We start from the raw sequence: 11,330 nt of genomic DNA on the forward strand, positions 1-11,330 counted from the left end.
TCCAGGCCCCCTGGCCCCCCGCAGTCCCCATGCCACCTTTTGAAAACTCAGAATCATTAGTCCACACTCAACCAGTTTATTAAAGGCAGGGAGCTTCATCCAGGTCCAGAAGGGAGAAGCTGGGAGATACCCCACCTTCCTCTCTCGGCTCCCCTCGTCCCCAACCACTCATCTACAGCCCACCCCCAGGAGGTCCTAGGAGATGGGGCTGGCGTCAGGCAGACTGCACTGCATAAATACTCAAGGGGCCACAGCCTGAATCAGCAGCGTCAAGGGTGGGGGACAGGGAGACCAGGTTGGGGGCGGGGAGGGGTGGCTCCGAAGGTACCTCCCCCGGGGGGCCCGTCCTGAGCCCGAGGACCCACACAGCTAGAGAGCGGGGCCCGTGGGCTGCCCTGGGATCCGAGGCCGCAGCCAGCCCTGTCCGGCGAGGCTGGCAGGGGGCTGCGGGTCGTTGGGGAGGAGGGGGTGCCGCCGTGCTGGGGTTCCGGGGCGCGGGGCGGGCTCAGGTGCTGTTGCCCTGCTCCTGCTCAAAGAGCAGCATGGCCAGCTGGGTGCGGGAGCCCAGGCCCTCCAGCTCGCTCTGGCGGCAGCGGTGGTACAGGTCCTCACTGAGCCGCGCGCTGCACGCCTGTGCCCGGTAACGCTGCAGCAGCGCTGGTTCCACTGCGCGCAGCACGTGTAGGCCCGAGAAGCGCAGGAACAGCTCGTACACGTCCGTGCTCTCCAGCAGCTCCTCCTCCTGCTCCGAGGCCGCTGCCAGCCGTCCGCGGGCGGCCACGTAGTCGGAGTTGTAGAAGCAGGCCTCGCTGGCCGCCTGGCGGTCGAAGCGGCCCGTGTCTCGGCCCAGCTCTGGGGGCCCGGGGCCCTGGGGGGGCGCCACGGCCGGGTGGAAGGCCTGGAAGTGCATGGGGAAGAAGGCCTGCCAGCCAGAGATGGCGTGCATGCGGCAGCGGTTCAGGAAGTCGGGCGTGAGCACCGTGTCGGGCCCGGCCAGCAGGAACAGCGTGTCCAGTGGGTGCTTCTTGGAGAGCAGGTCCATGAGGCGCAGCGGCGAGGGTGCAGCCGTCTGCACGCTGAGCCAGGGCACCCGGGCACCCGGGAAACGCCGCTCCAGTTCCGCCACGTGGGCCTTGACAGGCGCAAAGACATCTGCGTGGGCCGCCCGCTGGGCCTGTCGTGGCTCGTACAGGAGCAGCAGGGTCAGGGCTGCGGCCGCATCGCCCGGCTCCAGCGCCGCAGTGGCGAAGGCCTCCAGGAAGCCAGGGGCCAGGTCCCGCTCGGCCGCAGCCAGAGGCAGTAACACGGTGAGACGCGATGCCTCGGTGACGTAGGGCACAGGCAGGATCTCCACGCGGCTCAGGGGCCGCAGCAGCTGCACCCGGCGGGTGAGGGGCCGGCGGCCGCCCTGCGGGGTCAGCACCTCCAGCTGCAGGTCCAGCGTGTACTCCATGCCGCGGGCAGGATCGAAGCGCCGGTAGCCGTTGACCAGCTGCTGCTTCTCCAGCCGCAGGGCTGGGTGGTAGCGGCGGTTGAGCTCTTCCAGGGCGGCGCCCAGCACGTCGGCCACGTCGGCCCGGTCGGCCCCTCGCAGCGGGCAGCGGGGCGAGCCGTCGGCGCAGGAGAAGGCGTGCTGCTCTGTGAAATAGTCCCAGCGCAGCACCTCGAAGCGAGAGGCCGGGCGGGACGGTGCGGGAATGCCCACGGGCCAGGCAGCCGCCCGCTCGCCGTCAGCTGCCAGGTGGCTGGTGTTCTGGATCTCCCACTAGGTTGGAGAAATAAGACCATGAGCAAGGCAAAGACCAGGGCGCCGGCATGTAGCCGGAGGCCTAAGCAGCCAGCAGGTGCTCCCTGGGGTGGGTGCCTGGCCCCCCGCCAACCTCCGCTATCCCAGCACCCTCACCTATCCTTTTCCCAGATGGGGGCAGCCTAAGAGTTAAAAAGGAGGTTTCTGGAAGAGCTTTTCAGAAAAGGCAGAAACAAACAGGCACTGGGCAACCGGTTTGTTCTCTGACTCTACTGCTAGTTTTAATTTCCCTGGGATCTCTCAGATGTCTTGGGATATGTCCCCTCCATTCCCCGGGCCCAGACCATACCTGCAACTCCTGGATCTCTTGGTATGTGCGTTCCAGCTCAGCTCGGGCAAAAGCTTTGTGCAGCTGGTACATGTGCACGGGGTCATGCACAGGGTGGGCCGTCAGGGCGCTGCGGAAACGGGGGTCTCCCTCCTGCACATGCTCCCCAGGGCTCAGCTCCAGGTAGCTATAGTGTACTCCCTGGCAAGAGGAAGGGAAGGGGGTCCGTAATGGGAAGAGCGATGGGACAGCCTCCCCACCCGCCTCCCAGTGTGGGCCTCAGTTTCCCACCCTATGACCTGTTGTGGACCTGGAGTCAGAATTACCAGGTTGAAGGCTACCTTGACCAGTTGTGACCTTGTGTGACTTTGGGCAAGCCTCTGCTGGCTCATCTGTGCAATGGGGCATACACATCCTACCTCAGAGCTGTGCAGGGGCTCAAATAAAATAATAACAGCCAACACTGAACACCTACTCTGTGTGAGGCTAATCCCTCACGTTGTTTTTTCTAATCCCCACGACAACCCTGAGCAATAGTTATTTTTGTTGGAGGAGGATGCCAAGAGTCAGGAGGTGCAGTGATTTACCCCAGGTTACAGAGATACAAAGTGACAGCACTGGCATGGAAAACCCAGACCTCTTACTTCCCACCACCCCTTCGCCTCTGGGGGCGGGGGCGAGTGCACATGCTCAGACGGGAGGCCCCGTGGGGCGGCTTCCGTGCCCACCTCGTGGTCGCCGGTGCAGCCCACCCCCGTGGCGTCCAGGATGCAGCGGCCCAGCCACTCATCCGGGCGCGCACTGACGATGTCGTTGCGGCAGCCTTCCAGGTGGGGGCGCAGCTGCTGCAGCAGTGTCCGGGACAGCAGCACCCCAAAGCCGCCGTGGCAGTAGCGGCCTGGGGCGGGCTCTCCCCCGATGAAGTCCTGCGGCCGGCCCAGGTAGAGGTGGGCGGCGGCCGCCAGGCTGAGACGGCCGGCTAGGCGAGCCAGTCCGTGGGCCTCGGTGTAGGTGGCATCGGGCACGATGAAGAACCAGTCAAAGTCGTCGCCGTGCTGCTCCAGGAGGTGGCGCAGGGCCAGGTGCAGGCGCCCGATGGGCCGCTCCTCACCCAGGGTCACCACTGCCATGCCCGGCGGGGCCCGGCGGCCCCGAGCGCCTGTCAGGAACACCACGCGCTCCAGCCGGTGGCCCAGCGTGCGGTTCACGGCCACTCCCAGTGTGGGCAACGTGGCTTGGGAGGTCAGCACGGCCACAAGCAGCCTCTGCCGGATGCCCAGCTCCGTGCTGATGTAGCGGGTCCTGGGGGAGAAGAGGGCGCAGGGTCATCAAAGAGACAACAGGGCGGGCGGGGGAGAGATGCACAGGCCGCGGCAGGTCACATCCCCTCCGGGCCTGCTTCTCCCTCCTACACGGAGGAGGACGGACGAGAAAAACAAGTGTCTCCCAGGGGGTCACCAGGGCTTCCCTGAACTACTGGCCTCACCCGCACAGCACTTTCCGGAGGCGCCAATATCCACGCAGACACGAGAGACACATCGTGGGTCTGACTCTGTTTCACCACTTAGAACTTAACTTGCGCCCTTGGGCAGGTAACGTAACCCCCCTGAGCCTCACCCAGTAGCCTGCTCTGCAAAAAGGGGTCGGCGGCATCTAACCACAGCTCTTAGCCAAACGCTCAGCCCGCTGGTACCCCGCACACCACGAGTCTCCGGGTTCCTAGATGAACGTGCCATCGTGCCACAAGCGCATTGCACAAATGACTCAAGGGCATGTCTGGCACAGGGCTGTGCTGTGTTTGGGACAGGGGTGAACTGGGGTCAGGGGCTCCGGTAACTCACCTTCCATAATGCAGAAGGTCGAGTGGCAAAACTGAGATTTGAACTGGGCGTTGCTTGGGAGGAAAACCATTTCCACTGCGGGCGGAGGCGCTGATGCCCTGGGTCGATGCCCTGGGTCCCTGCCCCGGCCCCCAGGTGCCCACCCAGGAACAAGGGAAGCAGGTCAACCCCAGTTCTCTCTCTCTCGCTTCCCTCTCTCTAGGCCCCCACCCCATGGACCAGGCAGCCCGCAAACCAGACAGCCCCACCCGGGAGCCAGCGGGGTCCCAGCGCCGCGGCCCGGGGTCGAGCAGGGCCTCGCACGCGCTCTCCCGGGGAAGTCATCGGGGCCGAAGACTTCCTGGCCGCGCGCGCCACCCCCCCCGCCCCGAGCCCGACCCGGCCCCCGCGGCCTCCCCGCGGCCCGGTCCTACCTGACGGCCTTCTTGGCGGCCTGGCCGGGCTGCGCGGGGCGGTAGGGCAGGACGCGCGGCTCCCAGCTCTCCGCCGCGCCCGCCGCCGGCCGGTCGCGCTCCGCCCCGGGCTGCACCGAGTTGGGCCGCCGCGCCGCGTTGGTGTTGCCGCGCGGCGGCAGGTCGGGGTCGCCGGGCTGCGGCGGGCCGGGGCCGCACGGCTCCTCCACCCAGGTGACGCTGAGCAGGCTCAGCGTGAAGCCCAGGGAGATGCCCACGGCCACGGGCCCCGCGGGCCGCAGCACCGACAGCAGCAGCGACGCGCGCATGGCGCCGGGACCGCGGGCGGCCGCGGGAGGCTCGGAGGGGGCGGGCCGGGCCCGGGGAGGGGGCGGATCCGGAGGGCCCGGGCCCCGCGGGCCGCCCGCTCCCTCCCCGCCGACGCGGCCGCGGGCCTCCTGGGCTCGGCGCACGGTCGCAGCGCGGCGCGCGGGAGGCTCGGCCGCGGCCGCCGCTGTCCGACGTGTCACTGCGAGGGCCCCGCCCCCGGGGCGGGGTCTCGGGCGCAGGCGACCGGAGGCGGCGCGGGGGGGGAGGTTAAAGGGGAAGGACCCCCGGAAGTGCCCCCTCCTCAGTGCGGGCGAGGCGGACGCGGGGGGCGGAGTCCCCCGCCTCGCCGGCGTGGTTGGTGCGGCCCGGGTGACGTCAGGAGCCGCCCGCCCCTGCCGGGGTGGTGCGCCCCGGGTGACGTCAGGAGCAGAGGCCGGAGCTGTCCGTCAGCACCAAGGGCCGCGGGCGGGCTCGGGGCATGGGGCCGCGGCTCCGGGGCAGCCCGAGCCCCTGCCGCCGCCGCTCTGCTTCCCGCGGGCGCCGCCCGAGCCCCCGGACTCCGCGGGCCTGGGGTGCCGGCCGCCGTCGGAGGCGGAGCGGCGCCGCCGCCGCACGGAGACCAGCCGCCCCGGCCCAGCAGCGCCCTTCCGCGCGCGGCGGACCTGCCTCGGACCCCAGCCGGCCCGGGCCCCCCTCCGGGCCCTGCGCGGCCTCTCCCGCTCCGGAGCTCAGGTCGCCTCCAGCCCAGGTAGATCTCGGACGACCCCAGGCTCGGCCGCCCGCCGAGGACTTGGCGGCGGCGGCTGCGCCCCTCTCCGCCCCGCCCAGCGCCCCCTTCAACTTCCTCACCGCGGCCCGGCCCCCACGCGGGCCCTCTGTTGCCCTGTGTCTTCTGCTCCACTCCAGAAATGCGTCCAGAGCTGCATGACAGGGGCACCGCCACTCCTTTGTGCACTGGTGTCCTTGCCTGGTCCCCCGTTCCCATCCTCGCCCCCGCCCTGGTGGAGGGACCCGGGACTCCTCCTTGACCCCAACTTCCTCTCTGTCAGGCTGACTTGGGAGGGTGACTCCCTTCCACTCCCGGCACTATGCCAGGCACCGTGGCCACCCTGCGGTTCCAGCTGCTGCCCCCCGAGCCAGATGATGCCTTCTGGGGTGCGCCCTGTGAGCATCCCCAGGAGCGCAGGTACCAGGCACTGCCGGCCCTCGTCTGCATCATGTGCTGCCTGTTTGGAGTCGTCTACTGCTTCTTCGGTGAGACCCCTATCTCGTCCCTCATCTGGGCTCCCCACTGGTTCCCCAAATTATTTGTCTGGGCTCCCCAGATCTCTACAACCTCCGAACACCACCACCACCACCACCACCACGAGCAGCTATCTTTCTTTTCTCTTTCTTTCATCCCACACATGTTCATGGATCATCTAGACTCTAGATCCTAGAAAACACAGGTTTTTGAATTGGGCATGCTTGACTCTGAAACTGGCTCTGCGCCTTGCTAATCGTGACACCTTAGCACAGCGCCCCGTCTGAGCCTCAGTTTTCTCATCTGAACAGTGGGGATAATGATACTCGTCTCACATAGGGCTGTTGTGAAAATAGCAGACACTCAATAAATAATAGCTACGGTGGTGAAGCTGTGTTTGGGTCACTGTGCTACGTGGGCACTGAAAACGTTTAGCAGGGTGATTGAGCCTAGGCCTTTGCCACAGGGCATGTTGTCCGATAGGGGAGAGACTTCTGGAACATTCACAGCTGTAATACATGTTAGAATGTGCTGGACGGTAGTCACATACAGGGAGATAGCCTATAAGGTAGGTTCTAGTAATCAGGGCTGCCACGAACAGTTGTATAGGATGGGCACCGCACAAGGGAGTTCAGTTGAATAGGCAATTGGGGGCTGAAATCCAGGCTCATGCTCACTTGCCAAACTCTAGGCCTGGACACAGACTGCTTTGCCTAAGGGAAGACATGACTTTTTCTAATTTGCACAAAGGTGCCAGATGGGTTAGTGGAGTAAGTGCCCGGTGACTCCAGCAAGTTACAGAATTTCAGAGAGGACAGCAAACTCCATGGGCTGGGGGCCTCCAGGGGGAGCATCAGAGGCAACTGGAGGAAGTACAGAGGTCTGGATTCCAGGCTGAGCAGAGGTGCCGTAAGACCAGGGCTCTGCAGCCTCTATACTCCCCGCCCCCCCACCCCGCCCCGAGAATGGCGGCATAGTAGGCCCGGATGGGAGCCAGATGGTCCCTCCCGTTCCACCCCCAAACTCTAGGCTGAACAACTGCGGAATGAGCAAGAGGAAGTGCCCTTCCAAGGGTTCAGGACACATTCTGGGTCTCTAAGGAGTCTGTCCCCTCATGCCGTCCACTACCCATACCCACTCCTTCTGCAGTGGGTAGAAGCACAGTGCAGCCCAACATTCCCCCCCTCCTGGGCTTCCCCGTCACCCTACCCTCCTCGATGCCCTCGTTCCCAGGATCTTAGACACTGTGCCCTTGTGCATGTCCTATTCCTCTTTCTAACCCCAGAACCCCCCGGGCTCTGATGCCTCCCCTCATTCCTAAAGCTGAATCTCCTCTTTATGAACTTTCTCTTTGGTGCTCCCTGACCCCTTGACCTCCATCTCTGACTTCCATCTTCCCAAGTGTTCAGTATCCACAAGTCCAGGTACCTCTACCTTCCAAGTTCACTATCTACCTTCCAGGTCCTCTTAATGGGTGTAACTTCCATTTTGCTGAAACTCTATGACCACTGTCTCCCCTTATAATCCTCTTTGATACCCTGTGACCCTAGTGACCCCCACCCATCTCCACTTATCTCATTACCTTCCATCTCTCTGTCTCCTTCTATTACTCCTAACACTTTGATCCCTGTGATGCCATTGTTGGCCCCTCCCCACCACCATCTCCCATTTCTCTGTCCTCAGTGTTACCCTCTCTCAGAATGCCTTTAATATTCTCAACAATTCCATGCCTGTCAGTTCCCCTACTTGCAATGACCTCATCTTCTGGAACCCCTCCCCAAAAACCCTGCTTCTCCATTCTCTTTGTTATTTTGTAATAATGTCATATCTCTGAAGCCCTATGACCCCTCAGAGACCGCATCTTTCTGAACCTGTGTGACCCTTATCTCTCAAGTTCTGACTTCTAAATACCTCATTTCTCTGAACAATCCCTCCCAAGGCCCCAGTGGTTCTAATTGCTGATCCCCTTGTGACTCTAATGACCTATCTCTCTGACCCCTATTATTTCAAAGATCCTAACGACCCTATCACTGATTCACTCTTGACAGCAATGATTTATCTGACTCCTCTGAGCCTTAAAGACCCCGTGCTCATCTCAATGACTCTATCTCTCTGCTTTCCCAGGGACTCCCAATGACCTATCTCTCTGACCTCTCTGGATCTCAGTGGTCCCATCACTGATGCCCTCAGGACCCCAGTGGCCCCCAAGTCTCTGATCTTAGCATCTTGGTCCTGGTTCCCATGTGATTCCATGTCCATGACCTCTCCGATCTCCTGCCTGGAGCCAGGTGCCCTCATTTTGGCCCCTCACTAGCCCTTGTTCCCCTCTAGGTTACCGCTGCTTCAAGGCAGTGCTCTTCCTCACTGGGCTGCTGTTTGGCTCGGTGGTCATCTTCCTGCTGTGCTACCGAGAGCGGGTGCTGGAGACGCAGCTGAGCGCCGGGGCAAGTGCGGGCATCGCGCTGGGCATTGGGCTGCTCTGCGGGCTGGTGGCCATGCTGGTGCGCAGCGTGGGCCTCTTCCTGGTCGGGCTGCTGCTCGGCCTGCTGCTCGCTGCTGCCGCCCTGCTGGGCTCCGCGCCCTACTACCAGCCGGGCTCCGTGTGGGGCCCACTAGGCCTGCTGCTGGGGGGCGGCCTACTCTGTGCCCTGCTCACGCTGCGCTGGCCCCGACCACTCACCACCCTGGCTACCGCCGTGACCGGTGCTGCGCTCATTGCCACTGCTGCCGACTACTTTGCCGAGCTGCTGCTGCTGGGGCGCTATGCGGTGGAGCGACTGCGAGCCGCCCCAGTCCCTCCCCTCTGCTGGCGGAGCTGGGCCCTGCTGGCACTCTGGCCCTTGCTCAGCCTGATGGGAGTTCTGGTGCAGTGGCGGGTGACAGCCGAGGGTGACTCCCACACAGAAGGTGAGAGGGCCCAGGCCAGGGTGGGTGAGAGAGAAACGAGTGGCCAGGGATGATGGGTGGGGGGGGACAGTGGGAACGGGGTGTGGGGGAAGGAGCCGTACACACCAGCGGCCGAAGGCCTCAGTACGGTTGGAGAGCTGACTGGCTCAGGGTCTGGGGAGACAGCACCTCAGCCCCACCATCCATTCTGTGACAAGGTGTGGGGCTGTGTGGCTTTGAGGCAAGCCCATTACAGGCACAGGGGATATGACCGAAAAAGCGCCTGCCCTCATGGGATTATATTCAGGTGGAGGGAGACAGACACTGGCATGCAAACAAACTGGCTAATTCCAGCTCTGCGGTGATACGGAAGAGATATGCGGGGCAATGTGAACAAGGGACCTGTAGAGGCTATTACAGATAGAGTGGTCGGGGAAGGCCACTTGGAGGAGGTGACATGTAAGTAGAGTGCTGGAGGATAAGAGGCTACATGCAAAGACCCAGAGAAGAGGGAACAGCAAGGGCAGGTCTCCAGAAAGAAAGAGCTTGGCTTGCTGAGGAAGTGGACTGGGGGGTGTTGGGGGGGGTTGTGGAGGCATGCCGTTTGTGTGGGCCCCGTGGGCCACGATGAGGACTCTGGATTTTACCAGGAAGGCAGTGTGATGCGACTGCAGGTTTAAAGCTGGGGGATAGACTCTCATTGAGGGTTTGGGATGCTCATGCTGGCTGCTGAGTGTAGAAAATATCGGGGAGGGCCAGTGTGGAAGGGTGGCCCGGCGAGGAGGAGGCTGTGGTCGTCTGGATGAGAGAGGATGATGGCTGGTTTAGGTGAGTCACTGGGGGCTCAGGGTGGGCAAAGGGATAACAGCTGGCAAGAGAGTACTTAGAAGTCTAGGAATCTTCTACCATATGACCTCTGGAAGAAAAAAAACAATTGCCAGAAATCCCATCTTGGGGGTGGGAGACCAGGAAAGGAAGGGGGAGTGGGGGGTCCCAGACAAAGGGAATCCGGAAGCCTGGAGCCCTCAGGTAGGGAGGAGCGGGGAGACTTGGGGGAGACAGGCCCGTGGGCCCATGAGACCCTTCTCTGCCCATCCCCTCACAGTGGTCATTAGCCGGCAGCGGCGACGCGTGCAGTTGATGCGGATCCGGCAGCAGGAGGAGCGCAAGGAGAAGCGGAGGAAGAAGAGACCCCCTCGGGCACCCCCCAGAGGCCCCCGGGCTCCTCCAAGGCCTGGGCCCCCTGACCCTGCCTATCGGCGCAGGCCGGTGCCCATCAAACGCTTCAATGGAGATGTCCTCTCCCCGGTGAGCACCCTGAGCCTCTCCAGCCCGCACGGGGGAGAGGGGAGTGCTGCAGACTCCGCGGGCAGGAGAGGGCCTTCCTCCCCCGGGGGCTCACCACGCTCTAGAAGGCCTAGCATTTGTCCACCTGTTGTAACCCCTGCACCAGGAGCCTGCCGGCCGGCAGGGCTCTAGGAGGGAGAGGGAGAGGAAAGGTGTCCTGAGTATGAATATTAATGAGGTACGGTAGCGGGGTGCGGTGGCAGGGCTGGTACGGAGAGATCTGGGGTGAGTCTCAGGCTGTGGGCTGCAGGGACAGGATGTTGGGCTTTCCGGGAGGGTCTGGGGTGCCCTCTCACACCTGTCTTTCCTCTCCCGCAGAGTTACATCCAGAGCTTCCGGGACCGGCAGACAGGGAGCTCACTGAGCTCCTTCATGGCCTCACCCACAGATGCGGACTATGAGTATGAGTCTCGGGGGCCGCTGACGGCCTGCTCAGGACCCCCAGTGCGGGTATAGCAGTACTGCTGCTCCTGCCCACCTAGACTTTACGGTCACCAGCTCCGCCAGCTTGGGGAAGCCTGCTGGGCCACCACGCAGCCTGCCTGGCCTTGTGGCCGTTGGCCGTTCCCTCTCCCCACCCTGAAGAGGGCTGGTCTGGCTACAAGAAGGGAGAACCTGTCTCTGGCTAGGCCTGGCCTAAGGGGAAAGCCTCTTCCCAAGCTCCAGAGGGGCTCCCGAGGGATGCGGGGTGTGAGCCCTATTGGGGTGTGCTCAGGGTTGTGAGTGTGTCGCCTGTGTGTGTGTGTGTGTGTGTTGTATGTATGGAGGGGTGGGCTTGGAGGGGACACTGGGACCCTTGCCTTAGACTTCTGACTGGTAGGGCTTCTCTCTGAGGTTGGCCCTGCCTCCTCTCCCACTGCTGGGGTCCCACAGGCCACTCTCCTGCATGTCTAAGTGGAGGAGGTCTGCCTTCCTCCCCCGTCGCTCCACCTCTCACCCAGACTCACCTAAGGCTTCTTGTCCTTGTCCATGGGGCAAACGGCAGCACCCTCCACCCTGGTCCCCTGTCCTCTGCAAAGCCACCAGCCTGAGAGCAGTGGCAGGGGATGGGGGTGGGGGGTGCTGCTCTGGGCTGGGCTAGGGAGAGGGGCTGGGGGAGGGGGCCTAAATGCACGGTGCATGTCTGGTGTCTGTCGTGCCACCCTGGACACCTCATGCTTCTGTCTCCCCTCACCCCACCCTGTTTTACATATTTTATAAACGTGCCAAACTGTGT

At 63.3% G+C, this 11,330-nt stretch overlaps 2 protein-coding genes across 2 annotated transcripts; one reads left to right on the forward strand and one right to left on the reverse strand.

The window, feature by feature from the left end:
- Positions 1-60: 60 nt before the first annotated feature.
- CHPF (chondroitin polymerizing factor) lies at positions 61-4,752 on the reverse strand. Its single transcript, XM_041737182.1, has 4 exons — positions 4,330-4,752; positions 2,804-3,377; positions 2,097-2,276; positions 61-1,765 (listed from the first exon to the last, which is right to left on the reverse strand). The coding sequence occupies exons 1-4, from the start codon at positions 4,635-4,637 to the stop codon at positions 506-508; spliced, it is 2,322 nt and encodes a 773-aa protein (XP_041593116.1). The 5' UTR covers positions 4,638-4,752; the 3' UTR covers positions 61-505.
- Positions 4,753-5,069: 317 nt separating this feature from the next.
- TMEM198 (transmembrane protein 198) lies at positions 5,070-11,328 on the forward strand. The gene is made up of 5 exons (XM_041737185.1): positions 5,070-5,386; positions 5,688-5,892; positions 8,213-8,788; positions 9,873-10,075; positions 10,433-11,328. The coding sequence occupies exons 2-5, from the start codon at positions 5,727-5,729 to the stop codon at positions 10,568-10,570; spliced, it is 1,083 nt and encodes a 360-aa protein (XP_041593119.1). The 5' UTR covers positions 5,070-5,386; positions 5,688-5,726; the 3' UTR covers positions 10,571-11,328.
- Positions 11,329-11,330: the final 2 nt, after the last annotated feature.

The sequence above is a fragment of the Vulpes lagopus genome, chromosome 22 (assembly GCF_018345385.1).
Source record: "Vulpes lagopus strain Blue_001 chromosome 22, ASM1834538v1, whole genome shotgun sequence".
Taxonomy (NCBI): Eukaryota; Metazoa; Chordata; class Mammalia; order Carnivora; family Canidae; genus Vulpes; species Vulpes lagopus.